The following is a 21624-nucleotide window of genomic DNA, read 5'->3' as shown; positions in this document are numbered from 1 at the left end:
AGAATACTGAAGCAGGTTGCTGTGCCCTCCTCCAGGAGATCTTCCCGACCCAGGGACTGAACCTATGTTTCCTGCATCGCAGGAAGCTTCTTTACCACTGAGCCACCAGGGAGGCCCGCAGAGTCACATAGAGCAGACCAGAACCAAAGCCTGCGCTCGTGTCCCACACTTAACCACATGCTCTTTCTGCCAGCAGAGTTCAGTGCCTCATAGGTCCAAAGGATCTGGCCCCCTGCTCTCATCTCACCATGTTTTTTTCTTTTAGGTTTTTATTTATTTAATTAGCAATTTTTTGGCTGTGCCTGGTCTCATGGCAGCAAGTAGGCTTTCTCTAGTTGAGTAGGGCTACTTTCTAGTTGGGGTGCACAAGTATCTCACTTTGGGGGCTTCTTTATTGAGAACCACGGGCTCCAGGGCACATAAGCTTCAGTGGTCACAGCACGTGGGCTCAGTAGTTGTGGCGCATGGGGCCTAGTTGCTCCCCAGCATGTGGGATCTTCCCCGACCAGGGATCGAACCAGCATCCCCTGCATCGCAGGGTGGACTTGACTACTGGACCACCAGGGAAGCCCCTCCCCATGGTTTTAAAAATAAGATACATAGTGCTCCATGAAGAGAAGAGACTGCAGCTAGATTCAGAGGGTGCAGGTTACTACTGGGCCTTGAAGATAGACACCGCAGGCAGGGGGAAGAGGAGGAGGGCTGGTTCACCAGTCCATGGGGTACCCCACCATCTTGGCTCTTGAGAACTAGAGAGTCACCCCCCCGATTAAGAGATTATCGAGCTCATATCCAGACCGCTTCGTTAATGACTTGCCCAAGAGGATGTCGGTGAGTTTGCATGTTCATTGAGCAGCGTGGTAGGTATTTCTGTAAGAAAATGGCTTGGTTTTTATTTGTTTACGTTTTTCGTAACAGTCTAAGACATATGAGAAAGCTATTCTGGTAACTTTTCTACCCTAAAGGCACTTCTAAAACTCAGATGAAGCACAGTGAGAAATTATTTCTCTCGTTCAGCTGTTAGCTCTGACTCAAGGGGAGATGACAAGGCCGTGTCTGCGGATGTGGTGACATGAGGTCTCCAGCCTCCTCCTAAGGGTTTCTGGGTGCCTTGACTTCCCTCCACCCACCCTCTCCTTATGATGGCTCTGCTGTTCCTCTAATTCACTGTGTACCCTCGGTCCAGAGATGAAAAGATAGGTTTCAACAAACACACTCCTTCTGGGCCGACTCTGTAAACCTGCTCCTTGCGTGAGTGAAGCAGAAACAAAATATGTCGCTTCCTCCTCATGGGAGGAGTTGGCGTTGCTTACACAGGGAAGGGGCAGAGGAGGCTCTGCTGGCCTTTTTGAACTCGCTTCTCAACTGGGGAAATGAATAACATCCTGATTGGCCCCAGTGGAGCAGAAGTGGAGGAAAAGGAGGGGGAATCCTGGCCCCAGTCTCCAGCCACAGCGTACGAATCGCTTTACCCACAGGCGCCAAACTTGGCACACAGTGCGACCAATGAGCAGAGGGGAAATCATAACCAGATTAACACACTTCGGGGGTCATTTTCACACTTAGTAATGAAGTAGGTATTTTGCAGAGCGTGAGCAGAGCCTCATTCCCAGGCAAACAAGAGTTCCCCAGCCTTCTCCTAGAGGCAGGAAGGCCCAAGGGGGATGGACAGGGACAATCCAAGCATCGATCCTACCTGCCAACACACACACGTGTACATGCACACATTGCCACTTGGCTCCTAGACTTAGCACAAGCTACTACCCTCTCTGTTTGCTTTAATAGAGGGTTAACCCTGGGCCTTAGAATTTGCGTCAACACTTAACACAAGAGTGGAACCAAGGGGAGAGGCCAAGGGGCCGGCCGCTGAGGGTGGTCTGGGGGTAGATGCGTAGGGCGGGGCGGAGGGCAGAGGAGGCAAGGGAGATGGCCCTCGGGCATCCGCTGGATGCAAGGGGCCTGGAAAGGACCTGCACGACCAAGGCTCTGTCTGCTCCTGCTCTTCTCAGGGCCAGGAACCCGTCTCCTCCCTGGGCCTCAAGGTCTTTGTCTAGACCCAAACAGGCTCTAGGAATGGTGGGGAGACAGGGCCGGGGCGGGTTGGGGAGCGCTGTCAGCCTCCTGCCTCACGGTTTGTGCATCCCCTGGGGGCCTGACTTAAACCCCGATGCTGGTTAAGTCCTCTCTCAGGTGGGGCCTGAGAGCCTACATTTCTGACGGGCCTCCCGCTGCCCCTGGTTGGGGCCCCACCCTCTGAGTATGGAAGGTGTGGAGGCCAGTGGTTCCCCAGTCTCCTCTCTACCACCCGCTCAGCTCCCTGCACTTTGCCTCAGCTGTGAAATGGGGACTAGTAACAGTAGCCTTGCCTTCGTGCCTGGGGGTGTTGTGTGATCAGGGTGGGGAAAGGCCTGTGAAAGCACCTTGTAGAGGGCAAGGCAGTGTGAATGTAAGCGATTATCGTCATCGTGCAGATTTCTCTGCCTCATTGCTCCCCGCTGTGTGTTCCTGCAGCCGCTCGACTTCTCCTTCCATCCTCCTTGGTCTCCAGGCCTGGGCTGCTAGTCGTGGTCACCACCCAGGGCTGAGCAAATCCTTGGACATGTCAAGACAGGAAATGACAGTTGCTGGGCACCCCACTGATTCAGATGCAGAACAAGCTCCGAACACACCCTTCTGTGATAAATTCAAGCGATACCAGGCGGAGTTACACCTCCTCCCCCATGGGCTGCTAGGCCAGGAAATGAGGCCAGAAGTCAAGGACAGGGGACCCCAGCAAAGCCCGAGCCAAGCTTCCGGCAGAGTGGCTCACCGGTCCCCACTTCGATCCTACTTTTGTGCCCGCCACAGGCAGCCCCAATGATACTTCACGTGTCCGGGTCTGTTCACGGACAACCTGAACGGGTGGCTTCATAGCCACCCCGTGAGCAAGAGACCACGGTGACTGAGGCAAGTCCTCGAGCCACCTGACCCACAGTTTCCTCCTCCGTAAAATGGGATCACCACTGTCTGTCCTGTCTACGGTACACACTACAGAATCAAAGTGAAATGATTGTGTGAAAATAGGCAATGATTCTGTGAAATTACATGAGATTTCATTCTTCGTGGGAGACTTCCTGCTCCTGTGAAGTTGACTCATGGCCCCCAGTTGAGAAACAGCCCTGCTTTTGTTTCTGTGCTCAGACACCCCTCCTCCCCCACTGTGGGTTGTCCACCACCTGTCTCCACCTCGGATGGACGGCGTCCCCAGCCACCCCAGCTCCGTCGGTGTCCCGTGTTGTCCAACACTGCTTTTCTCATCTGGCTCCCCTAAGGCCGAGGCTGAGTCTTTGCTGAACAGCTTTGTTGCAAGGGCCTGGCAAGTAGAGATCCTGACATGTAATATAACTGAGCCCACATCAGAATGGCAGGCCAGGCCCAGAGCTTCATACCAAGGTGCCTGTGGCAGCAAATCTGATGCACGTTTACCCCATGGAGTGAGGGCTGGTGGATCTTGGTGGCGGAGATTGGTAAAAGCTGACCACATATTCCTGATGAAAATGCCCGTTGCCCGAGCTGAAGGTACCATTTTCAAGGCTACAGAGTTCGGTGACTACCAGAACAACAAAGCAAAAAATGGCCAGGATGTTGAACCAGTCAGCTCCAGGACCCACAGGCGCATTCAGGAGCCTCCTGCAGCACAGGGTGGGGGTGGGCAGCTCCCATCCTCTCCCCTCAGCCTCTGCCCCCGGGGTGTGTGGATGTGCTTCAGTTATGTCCCACTCATTGCAGCCCCACACACTGTAGCCCGCCAAACTCCTGTCCATGGAATTCTCCAGGCAAGAATACTGGAGTGGTTGCCATGCCCTCCCCCAGGGGATCTTCCCGACCCAGGGATCGAACCCATGTCTCTTATGCCTCCTGCATTGGCAGGTGAGTTCTTACCCCTGCTTCCAGGAGCAGATGGCAGTAGCACCCACTGTATACACCCATCCCTCTCCGGCCTTTGAAAAGCCCTGAGGTTAGCAGGACCCAAGCCTGCAAAGCTGGGCCTCCATCCACCTCAAGCCAGCCCAGGACGCAGAGAAGTCTCATGTAAGGAAATACAGATCCTCAGGGAGGAGCAAAAATAACCCAAAGGACAAGCCAAGCTTGCCTGTGCATTTATCTGAAATCCAGTTGTGATAAATCTGATGGTTTTGAAACATCACCCTTAATTAATAAAAATAGAGGATGTCTTAGCCCCAGGTTCCGACTTCAAAGTTCTTCTCAGTTGAGAGCCTCAAATTCGGCTTCTTTGTGGAGCACTGTAATCTCTTTTAAGACAAACGCAGGATTTTAGTGGGGTTGTTGCCCCCACCCCGACTACAGCTCAATTTCAAGAACCACTTTAAAATTCTGGAATAGGAAGACAGGCTCCACTGAAAATACCCTTCTTGTTCCTGCAGCCATGTTTTTAAAATCAAAATTCAGCCTGGATTTTCATGAGGAAAGTTCAGATGTTGGAGGAAGAATCAGAATCCTAACTGTACCTTTGATATTGTCACCTTGGGCAAAAAGTTACTTCCCTCTGCCTCAGTTTCTTGATCTTTAAAATGGGAATATTAGCACCAACTTCTTAGACTTGTTGGAGCGATGTCTCATCCACGTGAAGTGGCTGATCCCAGACAAAAGAGACACTCAACAAATATTTATTGTCTTCCCTTTCCTGATATCTGGTCACCGAACTAGTTAGATGGAGTCGGGACTGTCCTAGAAAACCTAGTTTGTGTGCTTCCTTGTCTTGAGTGATACAGTGGCGTAAAGTCTTTCCGTTCAAAGAGCTGTTAGGTTTCCCGGGATACTGTTGGTCCTGCAGTGTATTCTGAGCCTTGCCGTAAGAGTCCCATGACACTAGGCTGTGTGTGAGCTTTCTCTCCACCCTCAGAAGCCACCCAAGCATCCCGAGAGAATATTTTCATTGCTGTCGAGCTGCAAAATGATTCTTCTCTTCCCACCTGGAAGGGAACGAATCTTGACTGTGCCTCATTTAAAGCAGAGGAGGAGAGGGTCTCTGAGATCCTGTCTGGGAAATGCCAGTGTCAGCCTGACTCGGAAAGCTCTGCTGTTGGAGGCACCCCCAGGTCTGGTCCGAGTGTGAAGCCAGTGGAAATTCTCCTTCCTGACATGACTGAACCCTTCTCCCAGACAAAAGGCAGGGCCCTGCTTGGTGACCTCTTGATGATGTGTGAGGGGCTCGAACCTTCTTTGGCAGACACGAAAGGGTGTCTCCTAGGAAGCTGCATCCTCTTCATCCAAAGGATAGTGGGAGTTTGGGGGGGCAGGGCAGGGTGGGAACGAAAGTGACAGGTGAAGGAACTTGCTGTAAAAACCGACTCCTTCCAGGGTGCGCCACTGGCCCTCTCTGATCTGATGTATGAAGTTTGTACAGAGGTGGAGTTGTTTGTCATCTGCCGCATGCCGGTTGGTGCACATTCCTGATACGAGTTAATAAGAAACATGCCGGAGGTACACAAGGATGGGTCAACACCGCGTGCAGCCAGCCAGGCTGCTGGGAGAGAAGCCGCATGTGGGCGGCGGGGCCGCAGGCTCAGGTGCCCCTGCGGAGTCAAGCACAGGGCTCGGGAGCCAGCCCAGCGGGCTTCCCGTCCCGTGCGTGTCACAGGCTCCGCATCCAGGTCCCAGCATGAGTGCTCCTGCCAGTTTCTCAGTTTTTTCCTAGTATTTGTGGGCTTGTTTCACGCTGCTTATGGAAGTTATAAGAAGCACATAGAGAAGGCTTAAAGTAACAGATGAGTCCCGTATAACCCAACTGCCCAGAGGCAACCACAGTTAATAGCGCTTTACATGAGTCATGTAAAGTGGGGTTTTTTTATGGTTTCTTTACATTGTTCAGTTTACTATACGAAACACTAATATACTATAGTATTTTTACTATATGGTTTTGTTTTACTTTTTCAAATATATTATTTGTTTTTAGGCTGCGCTGGGTGTCTGTTGCGCGTGGGCTCTCTCTCGTCGCAGCTCCGGGGCTTCTCCTCTTGTGGAGCTCAGACTCTAGAGCACACAGGCTTCAGTAGATGTGGCACCAGGCTTAGCTGCCTCGAGGGATGTGAGGTCTTAGCTTCCTGACCAGGGATCGAACACATGTCGCCTGCACTGCTAGATGGATTCTTAACCACTGGACTGCCAGAGAAGTCCCTGTGTTACTTTTGTAAGAACAATGAATTAAAGTCTGTTCACAGTGTTTCAGGTCTACAGCAAGGTGATTCAGATATGTGTGTTATAGACTCTTTTTCAGATTCTTTTCCACTGTAGGTTTTTATAAGATATTGAATAGAGTTCCCTGTGCTGTACAGTAGGTCTTCTCGTTTATCTGTCTTGTTTCTAGTAGTGTGTATCTGTTGATCTCAAATCATTTAGCATCATCTCTTATAGAATTTCTACTATTATAAACGTCGTTTTTCAAGACTACCTAGTATTCTTCGGCCGCAGTGAAACATAGTTTACTAACAAATACCCTATTTTTAAAGTGGCAGTGAGCATCTGTATGCATGAAGGTTGTTGGCATCTAACTTACTTGGGTTAGGTTTCTGGCAGTAGCATCCCCAGGTCAGTAGTTCAGCATGTTTTTAAAAGGCTCTTTATACTTATTGCCACATTGCCCTTGAGATGGTTTCTATCTATAATATTCCCATTTTGTTGTTGTTTAGTCAGTAAGTTATATCTGATCCTTTGCGACCCTATGGGCTGTAGCCCTCCAGGCTCCTCTGCTCGTGGGCTTTCCCAGGCAAGAATACTGGAGCGGGCTGCCATTTCCTCTTCCACGTGATCGTCCTGACCCAGGGATCGAACCATGTCTCCTGCATTGGCAGGCAGCTTCTTTACCACTGAGCCACCAGGGAAGCCCAGTATTCCTACTAGCAACAGTCGTCTCATTTCATCCTTATCCACGTTGACTACAATCCTGTTTATCCATTAAAGAATTTAGGATGACGAAGCATCCTCTCCCCACCCGCAGATGGGGAGATCAGAGGATGTGAAGGGCCTGACCTCGAAGCTAAGAGGCCACCTGTCCTGCCCTCCTGTGCCCCCTGCAGGCATCCTCAGAGAAGTGGGGACACACACCTGTGCTGATGCCATCTATGACTCCCCATCAAAGGCTCTGGCTACATAATAACACAGATGCCCTTAGGTTTCACGATGGAGTTGACCAGACTAGGAGCTGATATGACTGTTTTCCCCTCCCTGCCCAGTATCTCCCTCAAGCTGCTTGTCTTCTGGCCTGTAAGGGCCCCCACTCACTTTCTAAGCCTCTCACAGATCCCACTGTCCTTAAGAAGAGCTGCTCACACAGCCCCCGGGTCGTCTGCTATGTTGGAGTGGCCCAGTGGCCCTGTGCAGTTACACAAAGCATGCTTTCATGTACTGTCCACATTTATTTCTGGCCACACTGGGTCTTCGTTGCTCAGGCTTTCTCTCCTGGCGGTGTACAGATTTCTCATCACAGTGGCTTCTCCTGTTGCAGCTTTCAGGCTCTAGAGCACAGGCTCAGTAGTGATGTTGCTTCTTGGCACGTGGGATCAACCAGGACCAAGGATCGAACCCGTGTCCCCTGCGTTGGCAGGCGGATTCTAACCTCTGGACCGCCAGGGAAGGCCTTTAGTGTACTACCTGGTCAGATGCTCGTGACAGCCCTGGAAGGCAAACATTCATTTCCCTGTTTTATAGGTGTATTATTATCCTAAGTCTGCCATAACAAATTACTATAAATTTGGTGAGCTAAAACAACAGAAATTTATTCTTTCATATTTCTGGGGCCAGAAGTTCAAAATCAAGGTGTTTGCAGCATTGCACTCCCACCAAAGTTTCTGTGGGAGAATCCTTCCTTGCTTCTTCCATGCAAGACTGCTTTACAGGGGTGGTTGTTTGATTAATGGAACTGATTCACAGAAAATGAGGGCTTCCCTGGTAGCTGAGCTGGTAAAGAATCCACCCGCAGTGCAGGAGATCCCAGTTCAATTCCTGGGTCGGGAAGATCTGCTGGAGAAGGGATAGGCTACCCACTCCAGTATTCCGGCCTGGAGAATTCCATGGACTGTATAGTCCGTGGGGTTGCAGAGTTGGACACGACTGAGCGACTTTCACTTTTTCACAAAAAATGAAATTTGGTGCCCTTGGATATCTTTGCCACCCCATGGATAGTAGCCTGCACCAAGCTCCTCCGTCCATGGGATTTTCAAAGCAAGAGTACTGGAGTGGGTTGCCATTTCCTTCTCCAAGGAATCTTCCCAACCCAGGGATCGAACCCAGGTCTCTCACATTGTAGACAGACGCTTTACCGTCTGAGCCACCAGGGAGGTCCTTGGAAACCCTAGGCACCTCAAACATCATTTCACCATTACTTTGTTAGTGCGTTACTATGAATTACATTGAAGATACTAGCAGAGCCCTTAAATGAGAGTCACTCGTTTATTCTCCATGTGGTAAGTGGGGAAACTAAGGCCTAGAGTAAGCAGAGAAGCTAATGGGAGAATTCCAGTTACAGCCTGGATGTCTGGATTTGTCATCTATATTATAAGCTTTTTAAAGTATGAGTTGTGAACAGACATTGCAGTTGGGCAAGTAGTTGTCAAAATGACTATTTTTTTTCCTATTCACTATCTATTTTAAAACTTTTTATTTTATGTTGGAGTATAGCAGATTAACAATGTTGTGATAGTTGCAGACGGACACCAAAGGGACTCAGCCGTACATACACATGTGTCCATTCTCCCCCAAACTCCCCTCCCATCCAGACCCCCACATAGCATTGAACAGAGTTCCCTGTGCTATATAGTAGGACCTCGTTGGCTGTCCATTTCAAATATAGCGTTGTGTACCTGTCCATCCCAAGCTTCCTAATTATCCCTTCCCACCATCCTTACCCCCTGGCAACCGCAAGTTCCTTCCCTAAGTCTGTGTGTCTGTTTCTGTTCTGTAAATAAGCTCATTTGTATTGTTGCTTTTAACTCCTCTGTTTTACGTTACAAAGAAATTCTTGGTGTCTCGGTTGCTGTTGAACTCCTCTTCCCTGGCTCAGGTGCCTTTGACATGTTGGGCCCTCACAGCTGTCTGTTCACGGACCTCTGATGAGCAGTGAATAGTCCCTTCCTGCTTGTGGCCCCGAGGGCCCGTGAGGACAGGCGTGCCGTCAGCACGTCTGGACACACCCCCTGGCTTCCAGCATCAGCCTAGGCGTTTCTGTGCTTTGTTGGTACCTTTCCCTTCTCTTCCTAAGTTCACTTCTGAACTGGAGAAGCAGAGCCTTTAGGAATGACTTAACTCCCAAATCTGAACCTCACAACCAAATGGATGACTACGGAACAAAGGTAGTGCCCGGCCACAAGTTTGGTGAACATTCGATAACCTGAGTCCACAAGATTGCTCTGTACTCTGTCGGTGGATGTGGGTTACAGCTAGCTTGGGAAGTGACCTGAAGGATTGAGAGGGACAGGTGGGGTCCTCCTCTGCCCTCAGCCTCCCTTCCTTATGTCTGTTAGCCATGGCATAGCGCATGCTGACACAAAGAAACATGCCCACGGCCACACCTAATAACCAGGAAGCTAATATCCACACCCCATGCTTATGTGAAAGCACCAGTCTGGAGCTCAGTTTGGTGAGCTAGTTTGGAGAGCAGGTGGGGAGACTCTCCAATGGCTGGTCTCATCATGCCTGGGATCATCTCTGAGTTATCATGGATATCATGATCATCACGCGCTCTCATCCTGAGGGCTTGTGCCTTGAAGAGCATTGTTTAATGACAAGTTTTACTCTTGGTACCAGGCCTCCCCGGTGGCTGGAAATCAGATCAGCAGGCTCTCATGAAAGTCCAAAGCGGAGGCTGAGCCACAGTCTCCTGAATAGCGAGGGTGTGATTAGACACCATCAGCTCCGAGGACATCCCAGCTCCCCCATGCTGCCTCACCCACTGGTCTTCCCTGCCCCTCGACAGTGGGGCACAAAAGAGCACGTGTGCCCCCAGCCTCCCCAGGACCTTGCTGGCTCACCAGCTGTCACTGGCAGGCCTTTAATGGGCGTGTGAAACCCAAGAACCTGACCTGTTTCTCCTCTGGGGAGACAGTATAATACAGGATGCCCAGTTGGGATGAAGGATTCAGGAAGCTCACCTGTACGAGCCTGACTCTCTGTTATCATCCAAGGCAGATTGTTTTGGTTCTTCCAGTTCCCAGAACCTTGGCTCTAAAATAAGTGCACAGAAGACAGTAGGAATTGATATTGCAGCATTTTCTGCTCACTCACTTAGCTTTTTCCTTCCTCTAATCTTAGCTGCTTTTTCTGCCCACCTCCATCTCTCCCCTCACCATGCTGGCCCTAGAGGTTATAATCTCTGGGACAATACGCCCAAAGGGTATATTGACTCCAGAGCGACTGTCAAATTTCTCAGATGGTTGTAATCAGTCAATAAACATGTTCTGAGCAAGCGCAATACACAAAGCCCAGTGTTTATTACAGACTTGTGGCTTCTGGAGGAATCCATGCCCTCAGGCGGCTTCTAAACTAGGTTGAAGAGCAGATCGTGTGAATCGTGTCAGGCAGCGTGGGAAAGACGCCATGAAACCGATCTCATTAACCTGGGAATCTGAGGACGGGCTTCAGAGGCATCCATCAGCACCCCAGAATGGCCTGTATCATTTCATGTTTGCCAGCACACGCATTTCGGGGGTGGTGAGTTTATTGCTTTCACCAGCCTCCCCCCCGACAGGTAAAGAACTTTGTAGACAATCAAACTTCGTGGAAGAGCGCTCCTGATAATTTTGATTATCATTATAGCAAGATTTCGTTGCGCCATTGGGACTTAAACTGAATCTTAGAAATATTCCAGGAAGAGTAGGGTGGGAGGTGGGCCTGATGGAGGGGCTCCCAGGAAGTATCAGGGAAGACTGTCACTCCCAGGACCGGTGACCTTCAGTTGTCTCAGTCTCAGTAAAACGCAGGTCTGTGAAACGGTGATCACAGCTGCTTCCCCTAGCTTTGTGGGCCTTTTTTTTTTTTTGGCTCACTTTCTTTCCCCACCCCTCAGCACAGTGCTTGACTCATATCACAGTGGACACTAATCCATATTTAATGAATGTGTGAGTTCACCAAAATAATCAACGTGAGAAGGCTTGGTAAACAGCAGAGGGTTGCTTCAGCTAAAGATCTGAGTTGCTAAGTACATGTATTTTGTGCTTTGCAAGCAGCCTGCACTAAGTGTCTTCTTCCCCTTGAAACTGACCCTTCCCCCCCGTAATGGGGCTCGAAGGGCCAGCCCATCTGATGGAGTGTCTGTGGGCTGGCCAGATGAATGATGGCAGCGTCGACCATGCTGACAAGATATGCAGTTGCCTAAGAGCCCAGAGGTGACCTCACTCTCCCCAGGGCTTGGCCTCTCACCCCAGCGCCTGCTGACGCACACACACACCTGCAGCCCTTCTCTCGCTCCAGGACGAGGAGACCTCGTGAGCTCCTTTGCTGCCCTCATCTGCACTGGAGGGGTGGAAGGATGGGCAGGAAGGGGCGTTGCTGAGCCTCTGCTGGGACTCCTCCTCGCCCTCTAAGTACCTCCTCTCCGTGGCCTCTCGGGACAGTAGAAATGATTGGGTGCTCCTTTACTGAACACTTGCTTGGGAAGGGATCCCTGGTGGCTCAGCTGGTAAAGAATCTGCCTGCAATGTGGGAGACCTGGGTTGGGAAGATCCTCTGGAGAAGGAAATGGCTACCCACTCCAGTATTCTTGCCTGAAAAATTCCATGGACAGAGGAGCCTGGAGGGCTACAGTCCATGGGGTCGCAAAGAGTCAGACACGGCTGAGTGACTAATACTTCACTTCCCTTTTGTACCCCTAGTCTCCTACCCCCTGCTTCCTCACAGTGCCCCTGCTGAGAGAGAGCAGATTGGATCTCCTATCAATGTTTCTTTTCTCCTGTGTGCCATCCAACAGACAGAATGGCTCCTCGACATAATCATGATTTGTTCGTTGTTCAGTCGCTAGGTCGTGTCTGATTCTTTGTGACCCACCCCATGGACTACAGCATATCAGGCCTCCCTGGCCTTCACCATCTCCTGATGTTTGCTCAAACTCATGTCCATTGTGTCAATGATACCATCCAACCATCTCATCCTTTTTCATCCCCTTCTCCTCCTGCCCTCAATCTTTCCCAGCATCAGGCTCTTTTCCAGTGAGTCGGCTCTTCCCATCAAGTGGCCAAAGTATTGGAGCTTCAGCTTCAGCATCAGTCCTTCCAATGAATATTCAGGGTCCATTTCCTTTAGGGTTGACTGGTTTGATCTCCTTGCTGTCCAAGGGACTCTCAAGAATCTTCTCTAGCACCACAGTTTGAAGGAGTCAATTCTTTGGCACTCAGCCTTCTTTATGGTCCATCCCTCACATCTGTACATGACTACTGGGGAAACCATAGCCTTGACTAGACGGACCTTTGTCAGCAAAGTGATGTCTCTGCTTTTTAATACACTGTCTAGGTCTGTTATAGCTTTAATCATGATACTCCAGGAAACTTGGGCAGGTTGGGAATGGAAAGCATGTTTAAAAGACCATGGTTGAAGGTGACAGGAGTTTTTCCCAGAACAAGTTAAGAAAGACAGGGGTGATTTCTCCCTAGAACAGTTCTCCAGGGCAGATGCAGCTGATAGAATGAGCTCCTAGCTAAGGACTAGCAGCCTGTGTTCCAGATCTGTCACTCGGAGACCCTGAGCCTCCCTGAATCTCTCTGCGCTTTCAGCTCCTCTCCCATATGCTGGAGTGGTACCCGTCCCTGCCTGTCAGGATCGTCATGGTAGTCACCATCTATGATGATGCTTCACATGGTGTAAACTTGTTATTATTATCATATACACAAGCATACCCCTTATGTGCAGAGAACTCACCGTACGCCGTTTATCTAACACATACCCTGCAACACCCCTGTGAGACTGTATTGGTTTTCCACTTTTATGGATGAGGAGTCAGAGGCCCAGAAAGATAACCGGCTTGCCCAGAGCCAGGACACACACAACTCCTCTGTGTTGGAACCTATATTTCTGCTTCCATTCTCCACTCTAACACTAACTCCTGATCTTTTTCTCCTGTGTCCTGTCACTTTGTCCCTTAAAATATTACAGACTCCTCCGGCCTTTACCCTCTGTCACGGCCTCTGTCCTACACAGCTTTTGCTATAACATCTTGCTGCGTTGTTTTGTTGTCTTCTTGATTTGGCTTCTGATATTTCTCCCGGTCCTGCTCTCAGCTTACCTGCCCTGACTGCCGAGCACAGTCCCTACAAACCTTAACTGAGCACCTTTCTCAAGGCAGGCACTGTGCTCATGAGAAGTGAGAAAAGGAGCAATGATTCTCTTTCCTTTCCCTGGCTCTGGGACATCTCTGTCCATTAAAAAAAAGAAGAAGAAGAAGCTGCTGCCTCAGCCCTGAGTGCACAGGGCAGAGGAGTGTGCCCGTGTATTATTGTTAATCTCCTCTTCTGTAAATTACTAGGCATAGACGTCCCAGGCAGACCCTTCAGAGAAACACTGGTGCTGTAGCTCTTGATCTTGTCAACTAAGAGTGGGGCGGTGCTGGAGGAGAGCTGGCAGGAACCTCACTTGATCTCTCCCCTCCTTTGACACAGGGCAGAGTGTTATTAGCTCCACTTCAGAAATGGAAAAGGGACATGCGGGGCCCTGCCTCTTCCCACTTAGTGAGTGGACAGTGGGCTCGCCAGTCCGCTGGGTGTCATCAGTCCTCGCGTGTCCTTGGGGACTGGGCACCTTTGAGTCGTGGTTAATGCTGATACTGAATGTGGGCTCCAGGGCAAGATAAGCACAGCCCAGGCCTCTGAGGGGCTGACACTGAGCACTCCAGCCCCACTGCCTAGCACCTGGCTCCCCAGGCCCATCACCTGACCCTGCCCAATGGAGAGAGGATGTGGTACGGGGCAGGTCCCCGTTCCCGGGTGCCACCCAGCAAGCTGATCCCCAGCAACCCACGCCCCAGGTGGGCCTCTTCCTGGGGAGATGCATTTATAGACGCTGCCCATTCCTCCGGCACCAGGAATCCACCCTTCAACTAGGCAAGAGATAAATCAAAGCCAAACTTGGCTGATGACATTCAGGAGCCAGGAGTGACCCCAGCCACACATAGAAATCCCAGCGGACTGGCCAAGGGCCTTTGTCTGGTCAGGAGAGCCCAGGATTATCTGGCCCTCTTTGCTGATGTATGGAGTCACCGGCTGTCGGAGTGTTTACGAATGGTTATCACCTTGATGCTTGGGCCGTTATCAGAGGCAGGACCGCCTGCCGGGGCTGGGGCTCGCACCCTCTCTATTACCACCTGTCATTGGCAGGGAGTGTGCGCTGACGCTGCCCAGTCCAGACTGCCGAGGGAAGATAGTTTCTGACGGCTGATCAAAGAGGAGAAGCAAGGCCCGATAAAAAGAGTGTGTGTTGGTGTACTTTTAACTTTGGGAAACATTGGCATTTGCATTTTTTCCCCATCTTCCTGGTGCTGGCAGGAACCAAGCCCAATAAATGTGGTGGATTCAGTTACCTAATCACTGGGGAAAGGGTATGTGCTTAAAGTAACAGAGCATGACTATAATCTCCTTCCAAGAGAGAGCGGCTGAAATAAGCTTTCACAGAAGACTTGCTGTATAATAAAGTCGAATCATTTAAAGGTAGCCTTTGAAGTGATCTTGCATGTAAAGTCTAAGCTTGTCATTCAGCAGAGTGCTGTGTACTCTTTGGAACTGGGCTGCAGCTCCTGATGGAGGAAAGATCTTTGGGGAAGATGCTGTCACCCAGCCTTCCTGCTGCCGTCCCCCCAGATGGTGCCCCAGTGATGAGCATGTCCTGGGGAACTCTGTGCAGTGGAGGAGGATGAGGTGTAGACCGAACTGTCAGGACATCCAAGTCCTTGAACCAAACCGGCCCACAGACCTGCTGTTGGATCTTGGGACGTAACTTTTCTGAGCTTCAGATGTAAAACGAGGACATTTGGTATAGGTTAGAGGCTATAGTGGCTTTGAAAGCATTTTTTTTTTTAATGTGAACTCAGTAAGCCCTTTTAAAAATGAAGCTTTAGGGGAAGTCCTGTTGTGTTAACAGAGTCAAGTAGGGGAGTTTTGCTTGAACCTGGGCAAGGATTCCGTTGCCCTTGACCTCCAGCCTGAAGTGGTCCCTGAAGACTTCAGGGAAACCCTGTAGGTCCTCCGAAAACAGTTCAGGGAATTCTCTGGCAGTTCAGTGATTAGGACTCTTTTTCATGTTTTCACTGCTGAGGGCCCAGGTTCAATCCCTGGTCAGGAAATAAAGATCTTACAAGCCACTCAATAGGAAAAAAAAAAAAAGAAAAAACAGTTCAAAAACTACTAGCCCCATACCGTGGCGGTCTCCACGCCCTGAGCTGGTAGCATGAGCTGTCTCGTCCTGCCCCGCACATCCGTGTTTCATTGTGTTCCTTCCTCCAGCCTCAGGAAGGGCTGAAACAGGCCCTGGGCGGGGGTGGGGAGGTGGCGGTGGGCCAGCGCCGAGAACAGCCTGTCCTCTGCAAGGTGACTCAGGTCGGATGTCCCCGTGTGTGCTGCAGGTACCTTCGACCGGAGCGTGACCCTGCTGGAGGTGTGCGGGAGCTGGCCAGAGGGCTTTGGGCTGCGGCACATGGCCTCCATGGAGCACACCGAGGAGGGCCTGCGGGAGCGGCTGGCTGACGCCATGGCTGAGTCCCCGAGCCGGGATGTAGTGGGACCCGGAACAGGTAAAGGTGGCCTCGCACTCCTAGCCTGACTTGGTCGTGAGCAGCGCCTGTGGGTGTGGAGCTTCTCTGCTGGGAGAGGGTGCGTGTGTTTGTCTTAACCCTCTGTGTTTCTCTAGTTAACATTCTGGTTGCCATCCATTCTGGAAGCTTCTGGTATTGAGAAACCCAGTGCAGAGGGGAGTTCCCATGGAACCGACCCCTGCTCCATGGACTGCTGCCTACAGACTTGCTGTGGTTCCACCACTGTGTTGTACAGGTGGTGCCTGAAGGACAGCCTTCTCCAGGGAAAGGGACCGCCTTGCCCACTAAGGTTTCAGCAGCCCTTGGGCGACGAACACTGAGGCAGCACACCTTCCTCTGTCCTGCTGCAGGCTTTACAGATTGGCGAGTGTCAGTGGGTCCTGCAAGCCCGAGGGGCAAGGATGAAGCAGGCAGGGTTGGTGTGACCACCGCCCCCACCCCCACCAGACAGCTTTTTCTTATGCTGCCTTTGGCCTTGGTACTGTTGTCTGCCAGTGAGTCCAGCAGTTGGGGGCTAGGGCAGTTTCTTGCATCCTTGGATGATTGGGTGCGCCCTGCCCCAGGCACGCAGCTATAAGCACACACACACGCACACACACACACACATACACACACGCACTTAGGAAAGGCCATAACCCCCTCCATCTCTACAGAATTACAGTACAGCCTGCCTCTCCTTTTTCCTAAAGCTCCTCCTAGACATCTGTGCTGTTAGTGAGGGCTCTAGCTCAGCGTTTATGTCCGAGGAGGACCACCCGACAGGCATCTTCTTAGTGTTCTGAGGTCACCAGGGGATGGAGCACAGATCCTCAGATCCTGGCTGCAGGTCTTCCTGCTCTTGCCTGCCCCTGTCCTCTCAAGCCTGTTGTCCTTTACCGTGAACTGCTCATCCCTGCTCCATGCGCCTCCTTGGAGAGAGGATCCCAGGGAGGAGAAACGGACACACCTGGGGCAGGAAGTCAGACCAGCAAGACTGAGAGTCAAAGCATTTTTGGCAGAACTCAGAATGCCTGACATTATCACGCAATCCCGATTCCCTGTGGAACCTCTCGGTCTTTCAGATCTTTGGGTGTAGTGGTTAAGTTTTTCCTCTCTTCTTTCCCATTCCATTCAGTTCCTCTGTTTCTGTCCTGAGAGGATAGAGACATATTGTCCTCAACTCTATCTCCACAGCATCAGCTTCATGCCTGCCCATAGCACTCGTGTGATAATTGGCAAACGAACAGAATAGATGCAAGAGAAAGAGTTGGCTAGAGATGGAGAGGTGCCTTATCCAGCCACGGGAGACCGCCGTCTCTGAGGACCAACCCCTCAACCCCCACTCCATGCCTCCTTCTTCCCTGGAAAGGAAGATGCAGGCCTTGGAAGCTGCGACCAACCATGTTCTACCCTTGACTCCCACACACACAGGCACACCACCTCTCAGCCCTCCTTGTAAAGTCCTCTGCCTTGTGAACGGCAGCTCATCACACCATTGTTCTCCCACCTGGACCCAGAGATGAGGAGCAGGGCCATTATCGGGACTTGAACCCCATGTGGCTGCCCTGGAGGCTCAGATGGTAAAGAATACGCCTGCAGCGCAAGAGACCCAGGCTTGATCCCTGGGTTGGGAAGGTCCCCTGGAGGAGGAAATCGCTACTCACTCCAGTATTCTTGCCCGGAGAATCCCGTGGGCAGAGGAGTCTGGAGGGCTACAGTCCATGGAATCGCGGAGTCAGACACGACTGAGGGACTAACACTTACTAACCCCATTTTGCTCAGAAGCTGGAAGAAAAGCTTTTCCCTTCATGAGCCTCACTTGCAGCCCAGCTTTCCCCTGTACCCTGGGCCCCCGCCCAGCCCCGCTCACACCAGCAGGGCCAGTGGCACCGGACACATGCCCAGGAACCACTCTTCCAGGGCCAGAGCGGCTCAGGGTCGGCCCTCCTCCCGGCCGCCTTCTTCGGAAGCCACGGAGAGCCTGGCTGCATTATCCAGCAGTCAGACGGGAAGGCGCGCTCAGGCCGGGCTGGGGAACTTCAGCCTGGCACGGACCATTAGTAACCTGAGAGAAGCTGGCAGTGGTTCATCTGCCGGACAGCTGAGGGATTCAGGAGTCTTTGTGGCCTTAAGCGGGTTCATGAAATTAAAAAAAGAGAGAGAGGGAGAGAGGAAATTAAAACTGCCTGACCCACAGGTCAGAAAATAGGAGACGCCCTTTGAGAGCTGAGGGATTTCATTTTCCTCCCCAAACTGTCACCAAATGGGATTCATTTGGTTTACTTTGACATGTGTGTGAGTGTGTGTGTGTGTTTTATATATATATATATAAAACTCTGCCTTGGTTTTTTATTTTTTAAGATTTTTTATTTTTGACATGGGCAATTTTTTAAGTCCTTATTGAATTTGTTATAACATGGCTTCTCTTCTGTGTTTTGGTGTTTGGCCTTGAGATATGTGGGATCCCAGCCCCCTGACCAGGGATTGAACCCCTCACCCCCTGCATTAGAATGCAAAGTCTTAATCACTGGACCGCTGGGGAAGTCCCATCTCTGCCGTGATTTTAAAGGTCACTAAGTAAAGCAGATATCGTGGAAGTTAACCTGTTCCCCTCTGCCTTTGTTGAGATTGAGTCTTCACATTTCGCAACTCCAGATAAAGTATCAGCCTAGCAGTGCAGCCATGGGTCCTAGCGAGGGCAGGCTGACCCACCCCTAGCAGGGTCCGCCTGCTGCCCGGGGATAGCCAGGGAAGTACAGTGTGACGTGGTTGAGAATTTCCTGCACGTCACCCGTTGCTCAAGGGAGCCTCCTGGTCCCTGTCTCTTTCCACAACCTGCTTCTCTGGGTGGAAGATAGGGTGACCCAGGCGTCTGCCTCTGTTGGTCTCTCTGAGGCGGCAGAGACGATCAGTCCCTGTAATGCCTCCAGCAGGTTCTTGGTTTAGTGTACATCCGGGACAGGTGGCCTCTTTATCAAGCTGTGAATGGCACATGCTTTCATGACCCCTGATGCCAAAGCCCACTGTACCCATGTTTCACTGTTGTACAGATTTAGCCAGTGATGTGCTGGTGAGGGTTTAACAGCCAGCTCTACAAAGGGAAGCAGGAAAGTCCTGATTTATAGCATTTGGGCATTTCCATAGCATAGAAGCTCCCATTACAGCCAGTTTCAGGCTGTCAACACGATCTCAGTCATCTAGCAGAATTCCTGAAAGTGTAACAGCCAGCCAGCCCCAGCATTCCACTGGTAAGCTGCACCATAGTGCACACCAGCTCTCCCCCAAAGTAAAGCAAAGCCTTTCAAAACCTTACTCTTCCAAGAGTGGTATGTGAACCAGCAGCAACATCTCTATCCAGAAGCTGATTAGAAATGCAGAATCTCAGGCCCCACCGAACCCTGCTGACTCAGCACCTGCAGCTGGACAAGATCTCTGTGCATGGGGCTTCCCTGGTGGCTCAGACGGCAAAGTCCGCCTGGAATGCGGGAGACCCGGGTTTGTTCCCTGGTAGGGAGAGATCCCCTGGTGAAGGAAATGGCAACCCACTCCGGTATTCTTGCTTGGAGAATCCCATGGACAGAGGACCCTGGCAGGCTACAGTGAAGTCACAAAGAGCCAGACACGACTGAGCGACTAACACTTTCACTTTCACCATGCGTATAAAGTCAGAGAAGATCCATTTTAAAACATGGTTAACTAGGAGGCAGGTGTTGGCTCGGTCCTCCAGGTTGGCTGCTGACCAAGTAGTCTATGAATAATTAGATCACATGTGGGATTTGCAAGTCCAGCTTGAAAATAACTGACTAAATTGCTTTCTCTCTAACATCATCACATCTCCCCATTCAGCAAAGCAAAATTTAGGTCAAGCCAACCCTGCTTGTACACTTAGGTGGCTGAAGAAAAGTCGTGAATTGTTCAGATGGGTCGGTGCCCCTCTGCCAACGTGCAGTCTCTACTCCCCAGTGAGCCCAGGCAGTCTTTCTGCGCCTTTTCCCGATTCTCAGTTTGCACTCATCTCTCACAGGAGACACCAGTGCCTAGAACAGTGTCTGGCACGTGGCAGATGTGCAGGAACTGCCGGGTGTCTGGGATCCTGCACTTAACCTCCATGTTAGCAGTTTCGCTGTAGCCCCTGCTTCACTGCCGTGGCTTCCAGCCTGTTTTCATTCCCTTAGAGAGTCTCTTGTGTCTCTGGTCCTCTGAGAGTCTGTATTTTATTATCTTTCCCATGTTACTGCTGTTTATTGAGTATGAATTAGTCTGCTCTTTGTTCAGTATGGTACCTGGGCTCCATCCATCCACCAGCTTAAAATCGGTCTCTTTCCTTCTTGATGGATACTATTTCAGATTTCCTGTTCCCCTCAAATCTCTTACTCCCACCAGCTTGTCTCTCCCACTCAGAAGAGAGTGGTCAGCATTTGCGAAATCCCTTGGCCTCCTGCACCCAGACCCTGAAAACCCTCTTTCCTCCTGTCCAGAGGAAGAGCAGTCCCTGCCCGCAGCCTGCGCAACCACAGTGCCCATCCTCCCCAGAGTCCCCCCGAGTGTCCATGTTGCCCCAGTGTTGGCCTGGTGAGCCAGGGCCGGTGATGTTGGAGTGATATCGCTGTGGTTCCTGCCTCACCGCACGCCCCTGGTTTTCTTCTGTCTCCAGCTACTTCTCCATCCTTTCCCTGAGTTTTCTTCCTCTGTCAGCCTTAAATCCATGTCTCAAGGCCCTATCTCAATCCTTCCTCCCCTCCCTCCATCCATCCAGGGCCATCTCCTCCGCTTCCGTGGCCTCGGTTACTATCCATAAACCGATGATTTCCCAAGTGCCTCCAGGCTGGCTTTCTCTCCTGATCTCCAAGCCCATCATCCAGTCCCCTGCCCATGTTTCCATGTATCCATACACTGGGCTGCTCTGCCCTCAGCTTTGTCCTTCTCCTGGATTCACGGCTTGTCGTGCGCCAAGTCCTTCGTGACCAGCCACTGCCCTCTCTCCAGGCTCCTGTCCCTGCTCTGGGCGAGCCCCATCCCCACTCAACTCCCCGGAGGGTCCCTGAGCACACGTGCTCTCTCTGCCTGCGGGGGCTCTGAACATACTTCTCCTTCGGCCTGGAATCCCGTCTCCCGCGGCCCCCTCCTCTCTCCATCACTCCCCCTCAAAATAACTTGACTAATTCCCGCTTAGCAGACATTCCTTTCAATATTGCCTTTTCTAGAAAAATAGGATTTTTTTTTTCCATAGGCAAAACATTTACTTATTCCAGTCATTTTGTGTCTGAGGGAAGATACAACCTGGGCTTCCCTGGTGGCTCAACCGTAAAGAATCCTCCTGCCAATGCAGGAGACCTAAGAGACGCAAGTTCGATCTCTGGGTCGGGAAGATTCCCCCTGGAGGGGAGGGTATGGCAACCCACTCCAGTATCCTCGCCTGGGAAATCCTATGGAGAGGAGCCTGGCGGGCTGTCTAGTCCATGGGGTTGCAAAGAGTCAAACACAACTTAGCAACTAAACAAAAATGGCAAAAATATAACACAAAAAATTTTCATAAACACCTAGATACATATTAATTTCATTGTCACTTTAGACCTTAACTCTTTCAATCACTATTTAGCTAAAACTTGTCTTTTTTTTTTTTTTTTTTTTTTTGGTTTTCTCCCACATCCAATAGCAAAAGCCCTTAGGCCTAATTCACAGGTCCTGATCAGCTGCTTGAAGTATTCCTGACACGCATCTGTTGCAGGCTGCCTCCCCTGGCTGCTGGTGACTCTCAGGAGCTCACTAAGTCAGCAGTCATGGTCAAGAGCTGGCTTCCCACAGTCCTGGGAACTCTGTTTCATTCTCCTGTTTGATCACAGCTCTCGGGGTAGGAAAGA

The 21624-nt window shown here is 51.0% G+C and overlaps 1 protein-coding gene across 2 annotated transcripts in view; it reads left to right on the top strand.

Annotated features, from left to right (window-relative positions):
• Positions 1 to 21624, top strand: part of BCAS3 (BCAS3 microtubule associated cell migration factor) — a 589830-nt gene that overhangs the window by 551198 nt on the left and 17008 nt on the right. For both annotated transcript variants that reach the window (XM_068975810.1, XM_068975809.1), the window contains one exon: positions 15596 to 15763. In XM_068975810.1, coding sequence (XP_068831911.1) covers positions 15596 to 15763 — 168 coding nt within the window. The remainder of the gene's footprint in view (positions 1 to 15595; positions 15764 to 21624) is intronic.

The sequence above is a fragment of the Capricornis sumatraensis genome, chromosome 8, assembly GCF_032405125.1.
Source record: "Capricornis sumatraensis isolate serow.1 chromosome 8, serow.2, whole genome shotgun sequence".
Classification (NCBI taxonomy): domain Eukaryota; kingdom Metazoa; phylum Chordata; class Mammalia; order Artiodactyla; family Bovidae; genus Capricornis; species Capricornis sumatraensis.
The sequence above is the reverse complement of the archived record's forward strand: the minus strand, read 5'-3'. Positions and strand labels throughout refer to the sequence as shown.